This window comes from Drosophila sulfurigaster, chromosome X (genome assembly GCF_023558435.1).
Source record: "Drosophila sulfurigaster albostrigata strain 15112-1811.04 chromosome X, ASM2355843v2, whole genome shotgun sequence".
Classification (NCBI taxonomy): Eukaryota; Metazoa; Arthropoda; class Insecta; order Diptera; family Drosophilidae; genus Drosophila; species Drosophila sulfurigaster.
This window is the reverse complement of record NC_084885.1, coordinates 26,455,559-26,475,371: the sequence shown is the minus strand read 5'-3', so window position 1 is coordinate 26,475,371 and position 19,813 is coordinate 26,455,559. Positions and strand designations below refer to the sequence as shown.

Below are 19,813 nucleotides of genomic sequence, written 5' to 3'. Positions count from 1 at the left end.
TGCGGTATATTTTCATGACAACATTGAATGGAAAACATTGAATAAAGAGAGGGTAATTATACAATTTTAAATAATATTTTGTATGGCACTATTTAGCAAAAGCAAAAGGTATAAAGTATGTACTTGTGCTGTTATCGATAAATCAAACTAGCATTGCACTATGTTTGCATGCTTAATATTAACTACAAGACAGTCTTTAAAGTGTATTTAAATATATTATTATAACTATGCTCAAAAACACTTTTTTTGAATTCATTTATTTATTTGGTATATTTTCAAATCGGCCACACTGCGCGCTGCACAGAGCTTATCGATTAAAGGCAACACACTTCTGCACGCGGTCACGTTGTGTCGATAGCCAGGCAACAAAAATAATCAAAACCCGATTACTCTTCTGTAAAACGTGCTCCACGGGTTTGAAGTGTCAATAACAATAATTCAGTTAATTTGTTTTTTAGTGCATTGAGTGATGGCTAACAGTAAAACTAAGCTTGCCAATGGCGGCAAGAAACGCAAACCACAAGCCGAAAAGGAGAATCAAAAGCCGCAACACAATGAAACCGAGTTGCCCGCCAAGAAGGCGAAACGTGAAGTGAAAAACGAAACCGAGGATGCGGCACCCAACAATGCTGTAAAGAAGATCGATGCCAGCCACATTAATAAGGGTATCTTTAAGATCTTTGCCAAGCTGCAGGAGACATCAAAGTTGGCAAATGTGGATAAACATGTGGGCGAAATGATTGCACTGCTCACCAACGAAACCGACGACGACGCGGTAAGAATTCATTCTCTCGCTCTATATTGCTATCTTTATCTAATGCGCTCACGTGTCGCTTGCAGCGTTTGGCTACCTGCGCCTATGCCTTGAAGCGCTTGGTGCGCTGCACCGGCGCGGATGACATGCAATCGGTTGCATTAAGTGCCTGCCAAATACATCGCATTCTGCGCCAAGTGCCGCACATCGATCCCCTGGAGCTGCTTGCCACACTGAAGCGCGAGTTGCACGTTAGCAGCCAGTCGAAGGCCAAGGAGGAATCGCTCGCTGGTGTCGGACAATTAATCACTGTGATGGCAATCTTGCAGAGTCAACATTTCGAGAAACCCTCGAAGGAATTGATTGAGCAAATCTATTCGCTGTTGATCTCCAATCTCAAGGGACGCGAATATCTGGTCAACTTGTGTGTGGACATCATGACCGAGTCCTTTCAGCGGGTGAGTGGTGCGAAGAAACAAAAAAGAAGACTTCATAACATTTGTTTAACTTGACAGCTGAGCCCAAAGCTATTTGAGGCACACGTTTGGCCGCTACTGCAGCTGGAGCTGAACAAACCGTTGAGCGCCTTGAAGTTACCACAATGCGATTTGCTGCTCGCCATTCACTTGCTGTATCCTAAGCTGCTCTCACGCAAACAACTCGAGTCGAGTCTGTGGCGCAATCAGCCACAATATGCACAACTTTTCGACTTGTATTTGAACAACTCGGCGATACCCAGCGATGATGTCTGCGCGCGTTTGGCAAAATTTCTGTCCCACAAAGCGAACGGAGAGCTCTACAAAACATTTGTGCAACATGTGGAGTCGCAGTTGCCACTGCGCCACAACACAGCGAAAGGTTTTGTGATCCGCACCTTAGCCTATGTCCTTATCTATTCGGCGGATGGCAACAGCGAACTGTTCTCGCCGTCGTTGGTACAATTGCTGATCCAAGAGCTGGCCACAGCCAGGCAATTGAAGCCGAGCGAGAAAGTGAAACCGTCGCAGCTGCAACTGCGTGAGATTTGCCTGGAATTCGAGCAAACACTGCTGATCAGCTTTGAGCATCATCTGAAACAGGATGCCAGCAAAGTGAAATTGTTGCGCTCGCTGCTCGACGTCGAGCTTCAGCTGGACAGCGTCACCCAGACGCCGCGCATCACGAGCCAGCTGTTTGGCCAACTGAACGCCGCGGGCGTTAAGGAAATGCTGCAATTCTATAGCCAGAAATTGATCAATGCCAACGAAGAGCTGTACAAAATGCATGGTGAACATTGCCTCAAGCAGCTGCAACAGTTGCTGTTCAATCCCAAGCTAACGGAGCCCAAGGAACACTTGAATTTAATACTGCTCACGGCGGGTTTCCATGTCAACGAAAGCGGCGTCGCTTGCGAGCCAAAGGAGGCATCTGCCTTCAGTCGCCAGAGTGCGGCACGTTGCGAGGAAATCCTCTACAGTTATTTGCTGCGCAAGCCAAGCAAGAGTGTCGATCTATTGACCACGCTGGTGGACAGACTACGCAACACCCTGCAGGCTCTGAACACGCTGCTGGAGCAGCAAGACGAGTCAAAGGTGCGCGCCAAGCTGACGCCAGAGCTGAAACAGGCTTGGCTCAAGATCAAGCAGCTGCTGCTTAATGAGAAGGCGAACAGCAAAGCAACAACATCGAGCATATCGTTGGCCTTTGATGCATTAATACTCTGCTTGGGATTAAGTATTTATACGCCCAACTGCAGTGCACCCATCGAGCTGCTGAACGATTTGTTTATCTGCAAGGAGAATGCTCTGAAAGCCACCAAAAAGAAGGTGAGAATAGTTTACTATAAAATGACTTTTATTTAGGAAATTTCAGGAGACTGTGATTATTTATATAGAACCGATCATAGATTATACTGCTCACTTTTTATTTATTTGCGGAATTTCAAGAGATTTTTAATGATTTTTTATATAAAACATTTTATGGATTTTTTGTTTATTTCATGTAAGTAAGCACTATAATCCATAATCGGTTCTATATAAATAAATCATTAATATTGTCTAATTATCTCAGTAAGAAACAATACTTAAAACGAAATGAATTATATCTAAATCATATTGATTATTTAGGCATATTTAATTAATTTAGTTTTTGTTGAAGTTCAAGATGTTTTTATCTTAATTAACTTGGCATCAATTTTTAAATTGCTTCACCCTTCAACTTCCATCTTTTATTTTATTTTAGCTACATTTTTATATCAGCTACCCATAGGGTAGTAGGATACTCAAATGTTTATCTATAAAAAAAAAAGGATTTATCTTACAGTCGAATACACTGTAGCTTTCTTACTTGATTACTTGATTATCCTAATAAATAGGATAAGCTGAAATTTGATGAATCTCTATTGTTAAGACACAAAAATATGAATAATCATAATTGAAGCTTTAACAAACATTTAGAATACAATTTGCGATCCCTGGTAACTCTTCCGTTTATTTTGCAGGGAAAAGAGGAGATGAAGTGGCAGGATGTGTTGACGGATCTGCTGCTGCAGTTGCTTGTGCAAAAAGGTCACTTTTGGCGTGAGCTTGTCAATGCTGCTGGCGGCGCTTTGATGCCGCAGCTGAACCGCGACAATCTGGAACAGCTGTTGGTTGTGCTGGACATGAGTAAGAATCCGCTGGGCGACAAGGAGGATGATGAAGACGCCGAAGGCGATGAAGAAGCGGACGACGATGAAGATGAGGACGAACAGTCCAGCGATGAGGATGACGATAATGATGATGAGGAAGATGATGACGCAGAGGAGGAGGATGAAGAAGACGACGATGATGAAGAAGGCGCCACCAATCTGGAGCTGATCCGTGAGAATGTGCGCAAAGCATTGCTCGCCGAGAACAACAACGATGGCGACGACGACATGAACGATGCCAGCAGCGTAGACTGGAACGATGTGGACGAAGCCGAAGGCGAACGTCTTAATCTAGCACTCGAGCAAGCTTTTCAATCCTTCAAGCCAAAGGGTGGCAGTGGAGGACAGGGCAAAAAGGCAAAGAACAAGCAACAAACAAAATCGGAACGCATCAATGCCACAACGTTGCTGCATTTCCGTGTGCGTGTGCTCGATCTGGTCGAATTGTACATCCAAACACAACCGGAGATGGAGGCGCTACTCGATGCCTTGACAAGCGTTTTTTATGTGTACGAATTCTGCAGCAACAGCGCCGACAAGAGTCAGCAATCTTTGGCCGAGGCCAGTAAGAAATTGTTGCGCAAATTCCTCAACCAAAAGATGAGCTTCGATTCATCGCAATCGATCGATAAACAAGCCATTGTCGATGCCATCGAACTGTTCATCAAGCCGGAGCAAGTGGAGGATCCAAAGAAGTCACAGAAACAACAACAGAAACAGCAACCAATCAATGCCAAGAAGAAGGGCGACGTCGCCGAGTGGCGCAACAAATGTGTCGCTTATTTGGTCAGTCAATTCGATGAGTCCGATGTCACAAAGACTCCCGTCTGGTCGCTGCTTCAATGCTATTTGGCGGATTGGGCCGAACGTCGAAACAGTCCGCATTCGTTGGCCAGCTTCGATGCTATTCTCCAATCCCAGTGGAAGGGAATTCCTCAGTTGGCCGCCAGTTTAGCTGCGTTGCTTAAAGGGGAAATTGCGGAATTTCCGTCGCCAGCAGATCCTCGAGTTGCTGGTGAAGCACAGTCGTCGCATTGCCAATGCGTTGACCAAGGAACAACGCGATGAACTGATCGAGACGCTGACGAATTACACGGCTGTCGGCCAAAAGGATGGAAATCTGCGCACCAAGCTTCTGAAACAGCTGCAGCCCAACAAATAGATTAGAACTTGAGGGGGAATAATTAATGCACACTCTTTTTTTTGTTTTGGGCGGGCAAACATTTAGTTATAAGTGACGAAGTGAGAGAAGAGTAAACACAATTGAAGTACACGAATAATGTATAATTCCGACAGAGATATGAATTGATAGATAGAATTAATGTGGCTCAATCTCAATTCCGACAGAGACAGAGCTACACATTTGTATTCCGCAACTCTTCTAAACGCTCATTTACCATCAGATTTCCAAGTTGTAGATGTGTATTTAATATTCTAGTAAATGTGTATTAATTGTAATTAATATATTCTAATATTGTACACATTTGCTGCTCATTTATTTGCAACATGTAAAAGAATTTTATTTTATTTACAACTGCCAATAAATGAGCAACAATTTAACACACAAAATTATTCCTACGCATAATTCTAAAATCAGTTTTAAAAATGAATTTCTTTTTATATTTAATTACACTTGAGCAAAAACTAAATATACAATTAATGTATAAATACAAAAAGAGTTGTCTCTGTATTCCAATTTTTCTAAAACTCTAAAATACTATACTAAATTTCTTCTGCAGCTGATGAAAGTGAGCAACAAATTTCACTACAGTGGATCATAGATTATTTCAGCCATTATACTTTCAATCATACTGGCCAATTCTTATACCACTAAGCTAGTTACTCAATTTATTTCAACTCAGGATTTTAAACTTAATACTTCATTTATCCACAATCGGGAGTAATAAATTCAATATCTCTCTTAGTTTGGCCAGTATAATTATTTAAAGTGATTGAATCCACTTTATTCTGTATATCAAATGTTCGTGCTTCAATTTGAATTTTACAATATTCTGCAATTTGATTTGAAACTTAATAGCTCATGGCTATAAGTTGTAAATTGGCACTTTCACTTTTATATCAATGAATGAGCAAAACTCACATTCACTTGCAATAACAGATGGTAAATGTGCAACAGCAGCAACAACAACAACAAACATAAAATAGTAAAATATTTAACAATCGAACAGATTTAAATGGAAATACAATACATTAAAATACAGAGTACAAAATAACAATTTTATAACACATAGAGTTTATTTATTTAGCACAGTGTTGCGGGCTGGTAGAAAAACCTTTTGTCGCAGCGTGCTGCTTAAAAGTGGAACCATTTGCTGATCCTTGTCGCCGCGCTTCTCGCTCACCTTTCCAATGGTCGTCGTCAAGATTTCAAGCACATGATCGCTGCAAGCAGAAAAGGGGCACAATTTTAAACAAAGCTAATGAAATCTTAAAACTGGCTTCAATAAATTGTTTCTTAAATTTTTTTTTAAAAACTTTTGGGTGTGTGAATTGTGTAACAAATTAGTTTCTAGTTTAAACATAGTTTAGGTTCGATTAGCTCTTGAAAGTATTTCTCGTATTTCTGTTTTTTGCATATACTAGTTTCTAGTTTAAACATAGTTTATCTACGCTTAGCTTTTATAAGTATATCCCGTGTAATCTTCGTTATCTAGGGCAGACAGAAAGACAAATGGAAAAACAATGAATGTAACAACAATTGTAAATGATTGGATTGCTTCTTCTGACAAACTTATTATATCCTTCTACCCTCCAGCTAATGAGTGCTGTGCTTACTTGTCGGCATGCTCACGGACCGTCTCGCACAGTGTCTGAATGAACCAGCTGCCGTTGAGGCTGTGTCGCAGCGCCACATAACCGGGCACAGTTGACATGGCCACCACCATGTTGCCCAGCTGATTTACCGGCATTCGACCAGCATTCACATCGCGCTACGAGAAAAAACAGCGAGAATTTAGTATAATTCTAGAATAGTTCTGGTAAAAAGAACAACAGTTACAGTTTGTTTGTTTTTCTCGTTCTGCTGACACGCCTGGATGATGAGCAGCTTGGGCGTCTCGTTAAGATTTTTATCCGCACAGAGCACCCATTGCAAATCAATGATGCTCAATGGAATGCTATCGCAGCCATAGACGGCGCCTTCGAAGCCATGCGACAAGATGCATACAATCAATGAATCTCGCATCATCGACCGGTCGCAGACACTGCGTATTAATTCCAACATCGTCAGATGATCCACATTATCGTGTGATTCGACGCTGTAACCGAGGGCCGAGAATACTTCGGTTAACCGCGTTTTATCCACATCGGTGCCTTCGCGTTTGCGTAGATCTTGAGTTGGCAACAAATGCTGCAAGTGCACATAAATCATAATTAGAGAACTCATATTTTGAATATTGACGCGCGGCTTTTTAAGCCAAGCAGTGTTACCGCAACTTGAGCATTAATATATACCAGTCACCGTCAATAAATATACCAGGTGCTTTTGCTAATTGAATTGTATTAACTGACACTGCCAGCTGGCATAGATTAACGAGAAATGCATATGTAATTCATTAGTATTCAATTATTCAGCTGCAATTGTGAGCCAGCTGTTGATAAGCCATCAACGCGTATCAACGCGTAAGCGATTGCTACTTACGCGGAATTTCTCATCGACATTCCGATGAAAAGTTTGCTGATTGATGATCAACAAAATGCCAGCGTTCTCTTGCCGCACCCGCTTAGCAGATTGCAGCGCCATCGCATTGCTGGCATTGCTCCTAGCAACGGGCTGCACCACACTAGTTGGTTGCTCTGGCTCTGCATCTGATTCACACTTAATGTACTCTTGGGCGCTGGCATTTGAGTTGTAGGTTTGAATGAGCAGCGTGGCAAACTGATGCATGTCGTGGAACTTGAAATACTCGATCAGCAGTTGCACATCGCTGCCAATGGTTTCGATGTCGCCCAGACGTATATGTCGCCGTGTCAGCCAATCCAACATAAAGATCTCCAAATATTCGATATCATAGAAACGCAACGGTTCCCCAATATCACCTTCGTGGCGTTGTCGCGCCAACTTCTCATTGATGTCCAAGACGAGGCGGCCACTTTGCGCCACTGTCATGCGTTCACAGATCACATACAGAGCCTTGAGCATTGGATGCACATGCAGAGAAATTTCCGAAATATGTGGCAAATACCGCAGACGCAGCTGCTCCCAATTCAATCCCAATTTACGTAGCACACGGCGTGCATTGATGATGCACAGCGCCTCGACGAGATGAGAACGCCAGCTGCCGGGATTCGCATGCGCATAGAGACACAAGAGATCACTATTGAGCTGCTCCTCGGGCGGCGATCGCACCAGCGTCAAAAGCTTTTGCAGTATGAACGACGCATGCGAATGTTGTACTCCGAAAAGCAGAAACGATAGCGAAACCTGATAAGCGAAAAACTAGATTACAAAGGAATCGTATTTTACGATCATTGTTTTACTTTCTGGGCAAAGTTGAGATCCAGTTCAACAGACGGTAAATCATCCAATTCGATGTTGTCCAGTTCTTCTTGCATTTTTATTCCTGTCTTAATTTAGGGGAAGTCCAAAAATATTACAACTTTACAATTGCTTCTGATGTCGATCCACTAACACTTCACTTAATACTTTAGCAATTACGCTATCTATGTGCACTAATTTAACAATTGACTTAAAATTAAAATTACAAAATATGAAGAAAAACAAAACTAAATATTATAAATTGTAAACAAACTCGCGATCGGAATGTGACCGTTTGGTAAACTTGTGCAACTGCTGTGCTCGCCTCTCAGGTCACATTGCTTATCGATTGCTCATTTTATCGTTGGCGTTGACATTTACTTCAAAACCAAATCTGTTCAACTTTCCCAAGTTGGCTTTCATTTCAATGCTCATCAGAATTATATTTTCATGGAAAGCAGTAAGAACAAAGCAATAAATATAATTGGCTTATAAAATAAAAAAATACGTATAATAATAACTTTTTCAAACAGTGGTTAACGAAATATGCGTAAGGTAAGATAATGAATGGCCAAATGCTGACCACCACCCCCTTCTAATATGAATCAATATATATGTAGGCATTTAAAAAGTTTCATACAAAATTATTTTATTTGATTTGCTTGCAAATAATTATCGACATTGATACCGTTCATGTGGTTACCACACAGCTGCACTATCATGTAAACGACCCAGGGTTGCTTTCAGTGGCGTTCAGCAATATCTAAGCGGTGCACAACAGCTCCGACAATTAAAATGTATTTGGCATAAAAATGTGCAAAATTAAAAATTACACTATTTGAATAATATATATGTATTTAACAAAAATAGTACATTTTGGAAATGAACATGCAGCGTCCTTAACAGATGTATGATAGACGATGAAAATATGGCGCGTATTCAAAATGCGCTGCATACTTCGAGAAACTCACCACATCGAAAGCATCCCTGATATTTGTTTGTGTGCAGCCAGAAAACGATGTCTATCATGGTTGCCATTTTCTCAACTCATTCAAGTAGATATTGTTGAATTGTTAACAACGCTCATGTTGACGAGTTTTTAATTATTTAATGTATATTTGTTATATATTCTGTCTATGAGCGAAACAGAGAGAAAGGGACAGACATATACAGAGGCCAGGGCCACAGTCAGAAGAGAGAAAGAGAGCGACAGCTTGCATATATATTGTATAAACAACAAAAAACAACTAAACCAAAAATTTCAACCGAAAACAACAAAAATACCAAGAAATATATATTTCTTATACATACGTATATATGCACCACACATGCATATATGCATGTTCAATGCATATGTGTATGTTGTGTGTGTCGCCATATGTGTATGTGTTGTTGTTTTCGTTGTATGTATGTATATGTGTAGTATGCCTGTATGCATAATATACCTTCACACATACTCGAGCATATGTACACACGCGCACACACACACGCATACATACATACATAGTATATGCATATCTATTCACCTACTGTACCACTTCACATTATGTAAGCAGCGGAAAAACAGCGACGCCAAAAAAGAAAAAAACCAAGCAAAAGCGAAAAAAATGCAAAAAAAAAACTATAACTAAAATATAACCAAGAAACAACGAGAATTGAACAGCAATGTTATAAATCATTAATAATTGTAATTTGTAAATGTTCCGTAACCACAAAAATGCCACGCCCACGCTCAAACCGTAAGAGAAATTGTTCCAACAAAATGAAAAAAAAAAAAAAAAAATGCACAACGTTTTCCAACAATTTTCTACGTAAACTTCCAGACGAGTCTTCTGTTGTTGTTGTCGTTTTCCCAGTTGTTTTGTTTGTTAGCTACCACGCCCACTTCCCATTCAAAATTCTAAAACGGCAATGACAACGCTCACACACGCACACGTACAAACACAGTACATTGCACACGCATACAAATGGTTTTTGCAAGGCAACAACAAAGAGACAATGCGACTATATACATGCGCACATACATATGTACATACGTATGTATTTACATACGTACTATGTACATGCAAAAGAAAGCAAGCATGGTTTCAGCATGTGCAAAAGCTGCGCAGCTGTTGGCTTTTTTTTTTGCAATTCGTCGTGTGTCATGCTGGGCGTCGCATTACACACACGCGCGCAATTAAATACCAAACTCACACACTTATACAAGTGAGCACTTAAATACCTAAATAACACATACACACACACACATAATGTATCATGTATTTCATACGAAACTTTCGCCCAGCGTGGCCCTGACAATTGTGGCAAAAATTTGAAACGACTTGGAAATAACAAAGACAACAACAACAAACATAAACAAATTCTACTACAGGCTACAAAGTGTAATAATATAATGTAAACATAACATGACAAATTCATAATGTATGTATCAACAAACAAAATATGCATTTCTTACAATTCAACATTTATTTTAGCAACATTACACTCTCATTTACACACACACACTTACGCACTCATACAGATCTAAAGCCACGTATGTATGTATGTATGTCACGCATATATGCTTTGCCCATGCGCGCAAGCGAGACAACATGACAGCTTGGTGGTCACACACAATGAGAGTACGCGAGAGCGTCCCATTCGATTGTGTATGCGTATGTGTGTGTGCTGTTTCTGTAGCTGTGTGTTTGCAAATGCCAAAAGAATTTAGTAAATTTCAATTATTTGTAATTTGTTCTCATATTTTCTTTCCCAAAACAAACAATTTTGTGCTAAATACACAGACACACACACATACATATGTATATATATGCAACGCTCGAGAAACACAGCAATAGTAGCGTGCGAGCGAGAAAAAAATCGTGTGAGAGAGGGACGTTAACAGTGCACTGTTAAGCTGCGCTTCGCATTTTTTTTATGACAAAGCAAATTACTCTGAACAATTATTGCCAGCCTGCATTAAGTATTTGTTATTGTTATTTTTCGACGTTTTTTTGCTGTATTGTTGACACAGGTCATCATATCGAGCAACAAGTTGTTTTTGGTTTTAACAGCGCTATGTTAAGTGCAAGTGAATGAATAATAATGGAACAATTTCGCAACTTACATACATATATATCAAACAACAATATATAGAAAGGCCCTAATAATATAGTAAACGTATATACATATATTTGTATTTAAGGTGCGAGCGAGACAAAAGACAAGGTGTTTTGCTTGTTGGTTTATTGGGGCTGTTGTTGCTAAGGCAGCGCGCGTTAGCAACATGCTGCTTACCATGCGCCCCTTAACAACATTGTTGCTAACACAAATGCTGCACTGTGGTCCACAAGCATGTGAATCTTTATGCATATAATAGGAGAATAATATTGAAGTAGATATTAATTCAAATCTAAAATTCCCTGTCTTTACACCAGAATAGTCGAAAAAATCATATTAGAAGAAAGCGCAACAGAGGCGGTAAAATGTCTTCGATTGTGGCGCCGATCATAAATCTAGCCGATGATCTTGAGGATGGTGAGATCGATGATGATGACGAAGAGGAAGAGCCACAGAAATTGCCAAGAGAGCAATCACAGCAACAACAACTACAACAACACCAACAGCAACAACAAAATAAACTAAACTCATCGAATGATGATGTTCAATTTGTGGGAACTGAGAAATTGCTGCCAAACAGCCATCATGATGATGATGTTGTATTCCTTGGTCTGGCCAATGAATCATCCTCCGCTCTCGCCCCCAAATCCAAGAAACCACGCCCACTAGAAGGTACAACAACAAGAACAGCAACAATAACTCAGAAAGTTGAATCTTAATCATTATATTTTTTATGTATTTTAGATGATCATGCAGTGAGCATTGAGAATGCCATTGCCAAGGTGCTCAAACGAAGCGGCATTGAGCCGCCCATGCCACGAATCCACAATAACAACAACAGCAACAATAGCAGTAACAATAACAACAGCAATGCCGGCAACACCAACATCAATATCAACAACAACAACAGCGATGCCGATGGCTCCATTTTGGCTGGCGATGTTGCAGCTTCCTCTTCGGCAGCTGCAGCTGCAGCAGTGGGCAGCGATGCAACTCAACAGCAGGCGACACTGAGTCGGAGCAGTCGGCGACGCAAGCGCAAAAAGGAACGCGAACGCGAGCAGAAGAAGGACAAAGAGTATCAGGTAATTACTTTGGTCTGTCTTAAGTCCTAAATTCGTGTTCCTTAGCTGTAGCCATGACCCTGAGATCACAGCCTTTAATCTGAACTATGTATGACAGCTGAAAATGCGCTTAACCGGCTTATCGATAGTTATCGATAAGTCAAGTAAAGCTTGGTGTATGCTCTTGACTTGATCCTATGATTTATAAGTATTTCTAGTTGATCTCTTTTCAATTTGCCTTTTACCTTATATCTTTAACTGTTACCGATAGTTATCGATAGTAAACACATATTGAATGGTCTTTCTATATTTTGTAAAGTTTCCCTAGTTTATGACTACTCTTGACTTGATCCTTTAATTTATAATTATTCCAAGTTGACAAGTTCTCAATTTGCTTTTTTCCCTCATAATTTTAACTGTTATTGAGAATTATCGATAGTAAGCATATATTCAATGGAACCTCTGGACTTGGTTATGATTTGATTGCTATCGCTATAAATTAATCTGGACTGTTCTAACGAATTATTGAGTCTTTAATTATCTTTTATTAATGTGATACATTCATGTGCTAGATACATCTCCTCTATGTGATCGGTATAAGTTTATTAACTGTCGATAGTTTCTAAATATCTCAATACATAAGCTTACTAAGTAAATTTCAGTCTGTTAATAGTTCATCTTTTGATACGATCTCGAGTCAGATCCTATTGTGTCTTATTACTTAACAGAAGTTTACTAACTATCGATAGTTATCGATAGTGGTTAAATTTACTCGTTTAATGCTTCCCCCATAAGAATTACTTTTCTTGGATCCGATCTCGAGTCAGATACACTCTCACACTTTGTGCCATAATACTCAAAAGAAGTTTATTAACTATCGATAGTTATCGATAGTCGTTAAATGTGCCTTATTTATGTGATTCTCATCCGTTTCGTTTGATTTGTTTCAGAAACGCGCCCGTCGCGACTCAATGGACGAAGCCGGCGGCGCCGCCGCCAGCGACGAAATGGACATGGACGAGTACGAGATGATGAACGTGCGTGGCGGCAGTCCGCCGCCAGGTGGCGCACCCAGCGCGTCAACAAATGCACCCGGCGGCAGCCGTTACAACAGCGATTGGCCCGAAATGGGCGAAGCGGGCGGTGGTTACGATTCACCGCCGGACAATTACAGCAGCTACGATTCCTATTCGGACGATGAGCCGGGCAATGCGGGTGCAGCACTCGGAAGCGGTGGAGGTGGCGGCGGCGGGGGACGACGTCGCCAGCGTAGGGAACGGGACAAGGAGCAACGCGGTGGGAGGAAGCGACGTGAACGCGATCGAGAACGCGATCGTGAACGCGAACTGTTGATGATGGATCGTCGTGGACACGATGGCGGTGGCGGAGGCGGGAATAAGCGTAATCGTCGGGATTCGGGTGGGGATGAGAAGCCGCGGGAGCCGCGCAAACTGGAGCTATGCAAATTCTATCTGAAGGATTGCTGTGCGAAGCGGGACAAGTGCAGTTACATGCACAAGGAGTTCCCATGTAAATATTACTACCTGGGCATGGATTGCTATGCCGGCGACGATTGTCTCTTCCATCACGGCGAACCGTTGACCGAGCAGCTGCGCAACATACTCCTGAAGCACATGGAGACGGCACCCAAGGAGATACTCGGTGACTTTAAGCGCATCTCACGCGATGTTGCGCTCTCCCAAATGACGCGACGTCACGAACAATTGTGCGAACAATATCACATGGAGAACAGTTGGATCACCTTGGCCAGCGCGGGACTCAGTCGACTCCAGGAGCAACAGCAGGCGGCGGCAGCGGCCAAAGTGACCGCCAATCAAGCGGCAGCCATTGCAGCGGTCAGCGCCAATTTGCAACAAGTTGTGGCCGCTGCCAATGCGGCTGCAGCGGCAGCAGCAGGAGCAACCTCTGCAGCTACGGTTGCTGCGGCAGCTGGCGGTGGCAATACGATACCATCTCTGCTCGATATGGTCATCAATCCGCCAACGAATCTGCATCATGGTGGAGGCGGCGTCGGTGGCGATTCGAAGCCGGAGAAGAAACGCAAATCGCGTTGGGCTGAAAAGTCAGCGGCCAAAGCGGCGGCATCCACAACACCAACAACAACAGCAATAGCTGGAGTTGGAGTTGGAGCTTCCTCGTCGACAGGATCTGGCACTGTCATCACTTCCACTGCCAGTACAACAACACAGAAAGCCTTGCCTGCCCATCTCGATCTCGTCAATCTGACGCAGGTGCTGAGCGCTGAGCACATGGCCAAGCTGAATAAGCTGGGCATCAGCAATCTGGAGCAGATGCTCCAGGTGCCCTTCGGCCAGCTAACTGAGGCGGGACTCACGCTGCCCGAAATTGGCGAGATTCAGCGCAAGGCCGAGGAGGCCAAGCCCCAGGAACCGGGAAGCACCACAGCGGCCGATAAGTGAGTAACCAACTATATTTAAGATAATTGCCAACAGTTTTAGCTTAATTTAATCCAAAAAAGTTTAACTTATTTTATTGCATCTAAATCACATTTTTAACTTAAGTGCAGAATTTTTAAGATAACTTCCAAAATGCGAGCTTAATTTAATGCATATATTTGCATTCAATCGAGTCGATGAAAAGTATTGCATATTCGCTTAAATATTTAGGACAAATCAATTGCAGTTAGTGGCAACATTTCATTTTCAACAAGCTAGTTCCATTACCGATAAAAACTATAACTATAAGACTTTATTTAATTCTCAAATTTCAATTAGAAGAGTCTATCGAAATTTTTAAGCTTTAATGCATTGCACTTATCGCAAATTATTTTAATTTGCATCATTTTAATCTCAAATTTGCGTGTTGGCAATGAACAATTTGCAGTTGGCCTCCAATTTTTATTTAAATACTTAAAGCAAATTCAACATTTTGCATTTAAGTGCACATTACAGTTAATAGCAAAGGTTTTGTGTCACAAACTCATTATTCAATTTGTTTTTTGCAGAAGCACTTCAAAGGCGGATCAGGATGTGAACACGTTGGCCAGCTCGTCGAATAGCAACAGCAACAGCAACAACGGCTTTATCATGGTCGACTACACACAGTATCTGAAGGATGCCCATGTCAGCTTCCCCGGCAACGATCCGCGTAAGTTTCCACAAGACGAAAATATCTTTCTATTATATTTAGTACAAAAATGCGTTTAACGGCTTAATAAACTCGCTTAACGGCCACATTAATTATAAGTATAAAGAGGCAGACAAAATATTATTGTTACTTACTCAACGCCACTTTGATAATCAGCTACTTTGCTTTTGCTTTTTATTATTATACTACATTCACTTAGCTCGACTTAGCAGCATTTTTTATCTCATTTAATGGTCACACTCCACTAACTAAAAGATAAAATGCATTAAAAAATACGGGAGAACTAGGTTCCTTCATTTTTATTATTGTTTCGGTGCTGTTAATGCATTGCTTTATTGTTATTTTATATATGTATTTATTGTTATTGATATTTTACTTTTAAAGTTGCTAAAACACTTTTTACTTTTACTTCACTACTTTACTTTACCACTTGCATTGGGCATTATTATTATTATTATTATTTTATTGAAATAACGAATACAATTCCTTATTGCAATGAGATAAGCAAGGCTTCCAGGCTATTTTTTTTACTCATTTACTTTAAAAGTAGTTATTGTCAATCCCAGAATATTTATTAATTTACTAGAACTTCAATATCATATTTTCGAATAAGATAATATCGTCCATTAACTTTGAAATTTGCCAATAAAGTTGCTAAATGAGTTTGTATTCAGATTATCTTTGCTATTAAATTGTTTAAACGTGTCTTTGTCAACATGTTAAGCATATTATTGTTGATTATTTATTGTCAGAGCAAAATATTTATTTAATAATCAGTGCGTCTTAATTATATTAGCTATTTCACTTTTTGTGATTTGACCCCATTTTATAATTTATTCAGTATGTAGTTGCAAATTGAAGTTAAGAGAAACTATCGATAGTCGTTAAATTTTCTATTACCTAGACTTATACTTACACTTACATTCATAATTATACCTATACTCAAACTTACATATATGTATTTATACCCTATACTTAATAGTATACTTACACCTACCCTTATATTTATAATCTACATCATACTTATACTCTCTCTGGCACTTATACTAACTCTTATAATTATACTCTCTCATATACTTGTGCTACGTATACGTATACTTATATTCAATCTTATACTTATGCCTTCTCTTACACTAACTCTTATAATTACACTCGTACTTATGTACATCCTTATACTATAACTATACTTATACTCGATCTTATACGTATACCTAATCTTATACGTATAGTCTGCATTTTGGTCTTATATTTATACTTATATTCTCTTATTTCTCTCTTATACCCCTCCTAGTGGACGATGATCGGGAGGAAGATGAAGAACAGTTGGTCATCGACGATGGCACCGAGGAGACGGACGATTCCGAATCGGAGCCCAAGTCGAAGAAAACCAAAAGCGCTGGCGACGACGATGAAGAGAAGAAGGATGTGGAGAAAGAGGAGGAGATGCCGCCAATGCCATCGGTGTTCGATCTGCCCACATTCATGAGCAACATGCTCGGCCAGCAATCGACCAACCAATCGATCAACTCGCCCACAGAGCCAAGCACCGAGACAGCAACAACAACAACAACAGAGGACAACAAGAAGGAGGAACGCGCCGCTTTCTATCGCGACATCATACGCAATCCCTTCAAGACGCACAGCGGCGATGCAGCCGACGATGGCTCCGCCGATGGCGATGGCGACAACTACCATTTCAAATACACCGATGCGAGCACCGCTTCCAATTCCAATTCGCGTTCGTTGACGCCAACGCCAACTCCCGAGCCGGGTTCGCAATCCCCCAAAGAGGATAAATTGCAACTGATTAGTTTGGAGGCTGGCCCAAGTGCTGGCCTAGGCTTGGGCTCAACATCGATATACTCGCGTCTTTCCATGTACGACTACGATCCCGCAAAGGCGGCGCTCGAGGATGCGGCACGCGTCTCGGACGCGCAACGTGAACGCGATCGGGACATCGATATGCGTTTGCCATTCGAACCGATGAAGCATTATTTGCCAGCGACCGAAATCGATGCGGCGATCTTTTCCCACATCCCCATACGCTGGCACATGCAAGAGGTGCTCGTGGAGCCGCCCAACTACAGCCAATTGCGTCAGCATGCCAGCCACAAGGAGCAGCGAGAGTTGCGTGATCCCCGACTGCGTCGCATCCTCGGCATGCCGGAGCTAACGGATGAGAGCACCGGCTCGGGTCTGGGCAGCAGTCACAGTGGCAGCGCAACGCTCTCTGGGTCAGCTGGTGGCGATGCCCGGCGACGGGAGCGCAAGACGAGCAACTGCATCTCGTCACCGGATGCTCACGAATCGACGCCCAGTTCACCGCCTCCGTCCATGCAACTGCCGGCTATGAATGTGCCGCCGCCGTCGTCGACGTCGTCGAGTGGCGATGCAGGAGGAGGTGCTTCGGCATCAGGAGCTGCAACCACACGCAGCGATCCGCGTCGGGATCCGCGACGTGCGCATTTAAATGCCGCCAGCTCCACAACGAGCGCGGGCTTCGGAGCGGCCTCAGCCACCGCTTCGGGTGCTGCTGCAGTCGACAGCAGTCGGCAAATACTCGAGATACGCAATCTGTTGCAGAGCTCCAATTGGTACAAGCAGCTGGGCAGCAACAACAAGATCATGGTGAATCAACAGCTGGCGCTCGTGTTCACCGAACTGAAGAAGTTCCATCAGCAGGAGTCGAGCACGAAGATCTTCGACGTCAACTTCATCGTGAACAATCAGACGCTGCAGCAAATCTTCGCCAAGCTCCACATCTACATCGATGACAATGGGCTGGTGGTGCAACTGCCCGAGGAGCCGCCACAGAATGTGGCAACTGCCGCGGTGCCAGTGGTTCCCATTTTGCCGAATATGTCGCAGCCGCCACCGAATTTGGCGCAACTGTTGCGTCAACCGCCGCCGCAAGTGGCACGCGGCATGGTTGCTGGTGGCATGCCACCGTTTAATCAACCGCCACCTGGGCCACGCAACAATAACAATAATAACAACAACAACAATGGTGGCAATCAGAACAACAGCAATAACAACAGCATACTCGGAATGCCGCCGAATGTGAATGTGAATGTGCCGAATGTGAATGTTATGGGCGGTGTGATGAGCAACAATCCATTCAATCCTTTCGCTGGCGGTGGCAACAACATGAATAATATGAACAACATGAACATGAACAATATGAACAACATGAACAGCATGGGCATGAATAGCATGAACAGCATGAATAACAGGAATATGGGCATGAATAATATGCCACCCAATATGGGCGGCATGAATAGCATGAATATGAACAGCATGGCCATGAATAACATGGGAATGCCGCCGTTTAACAATGGCGCCAATGTGCCATTCAAAAACTTTGGCGGCCCTGGTAACAATAATAACAATGGCGGCGGCAACAATCAGGGTCGTCAGCACTTTGCCGGCAACAATCGAAATCGCGGCAATGGTAATCGAAATCGAAACAACTAAAATAATGCTCACTCCCCCCTCCCAACACTCACACACACACACACAAACTTAATGAACTACACTAAGAGATGAAACGAGCCCGTGTTAAACTTAGTTTTTTTTTTTTTAAGAATAGCTTTAACGGTTTTTTGCTATTACGATCTACTTAAAAAAAATCGGATTTGGACTGCTATGTAATTTGTATATTATCCTAATCTATAAATTTAATTGTTTTTTTTTTATATGTGTATATACACATACATGTATGATTATCTATAGATTATATATATAATATATATACAGACATAATTTTATTATATTTTTTTTTATTATTATGGATAAGTGAACTATAAACTCGGATGTCGTCGCGCCTACGTACTGATTAACGAAAAACAAAAAGAAGAAATATGTAGTCTTAGTCGAAACTCAATTTGTATTTCACACTATGTGTAAGCTCTTAGCTAAGCAGACCTACGAAATAAAAGGATTGTGTTAAGTATTATTAACAACTTCGAATTTTACACAAAAATCGCAACAAACATTTTTACTAAGCGGCATGCGCTAACGGCTATTTGAGCTGTTATCAAAGCTGCCAGCTGCTCTGATAACAACCATCTGGCAGCATTACCATTACCTTAACAGCAATATGCTAAGGGACTGTTAACAGCAGTCACGCACCACGCTTACAGTAGGCTGCATCGATTCAGATTTATCGATATTTCTAAATTATTTGAAATTAGCTTTTTTAATACAAAACGAAGCTTTTTGTCATATTTATCTGATAAACATTTAATTTTAACAAAATAAGATGAAGTCAAATGCAGTTTTAAAACTCAAACTTCAGTTATTCAGGGATGCTACCGATTACTATCAACGAGGTATCTACCGCTTGAGAATGTGCCTGCCCGTTTATGTGACTGAAAAATACTATATCCAACTTGGGGTCGCGACAAACGCTCTGATTTTGATTGAATTTTTTAAATTATTTTTTTATTAATCCTCACTGAATGACTAAAAATTATATTGGGAAGTTTCCTCAAAAATTACAAAAGCTATTTGAAAAGCTGCACATTCATTAATAAAATATGACTAGTATTTACAGTATATTTTGAAATTGCTGCTAACGAGCAAAACATCGATGCATC

General features: G+C 41.5%; 3 protein-coding genes across 5 annotated transcripts; 2 read left to right on the top strand and 1 right to left on the bottom strand.

Annotated features, from left to right (window-relative positions):
• Positions 1–357: 357 nt before the first annotated feature.
• LOC133847539 (myb-binding protein 1A) lies at positions 358–5,251 on the top strand. Its single transcript, XM_062282670.1, is given in 5 exon segments — positions 358–775; positions 841–1,212; positions 1,270–2,559; positions 3,234–4,390; positions 4,392–5,251. Coding segments are annotated over 5 exon segments (3,318 nt in total). The 5' UTR covers positions 358–469; the 3' UTR covers positions 4,585–5,251.
• Positions 5,252–5,659: 408 nt separating this feature from the next.
• Positions 5,660–8,238, bottom strand: LOC133847549 (caspase-8). The gene is made up of 5 exons (XM_062282684.1): positions 7,923–8,238; positions 7,084–7,866; positions 6,442–6,792; positions 6,219–6,373; positions 5,660–5,825 (listed from the first exon to the last, which is right to left on the bottom strand). The coding sequence occupies exons 1-5, from the start codon at positions 7,995–7,997 to the stop codon at positions 5,678–5,680; spliced, it is 1,512 nt and encodes a 503-aa protein (XP_062138668.1). The 5' UTR covers positions 7,998–8,238; the 3' UTR covers positions 5,660–5,677.
• Positions 8,239–8,968: 730 nt separating this feature from the next.
• Positions 8,969–19,167, top strand: LOC133847536 (protein suppressor of sable). Of its 3 annotated transcripts, none has more exons than XM_062282666.1 (6): positions 8,969–9,147; positions 11,345–11,694; positions 11,767–12,107; positions 13,037–14,523; positions 15,073–15,215; positions 16,507–19,167. In XM_062282666.1, the coding sequence occupies exons 2-6, from the start codon at positions 11,388–11,390 to the stop codon at positions 18,687–18,689; spliced, it is 4,461 nt and encodes a 1,486-aa protein (XP_062138650.1). In that variant the 5' UTR covers positions 8,969–9,147; positions 11,345–11,387; the 3' UTR covers positions 18,690–19,167. The 3 variants fall into 3 exon arrangements, with proteins under 3 accessions (XP_062138650.1, XP_062138647.1, XP_062138648.1); XM_062282663.1 differs by having other exon boundaries at positions 11,340–11,694; XM_062282664.1 differs by having other exon boundaries at positions 8,969–9,659; positions 11,340–11,694.
• Positions 19,168–19,813: the final 646 nt, after the last annotated feature.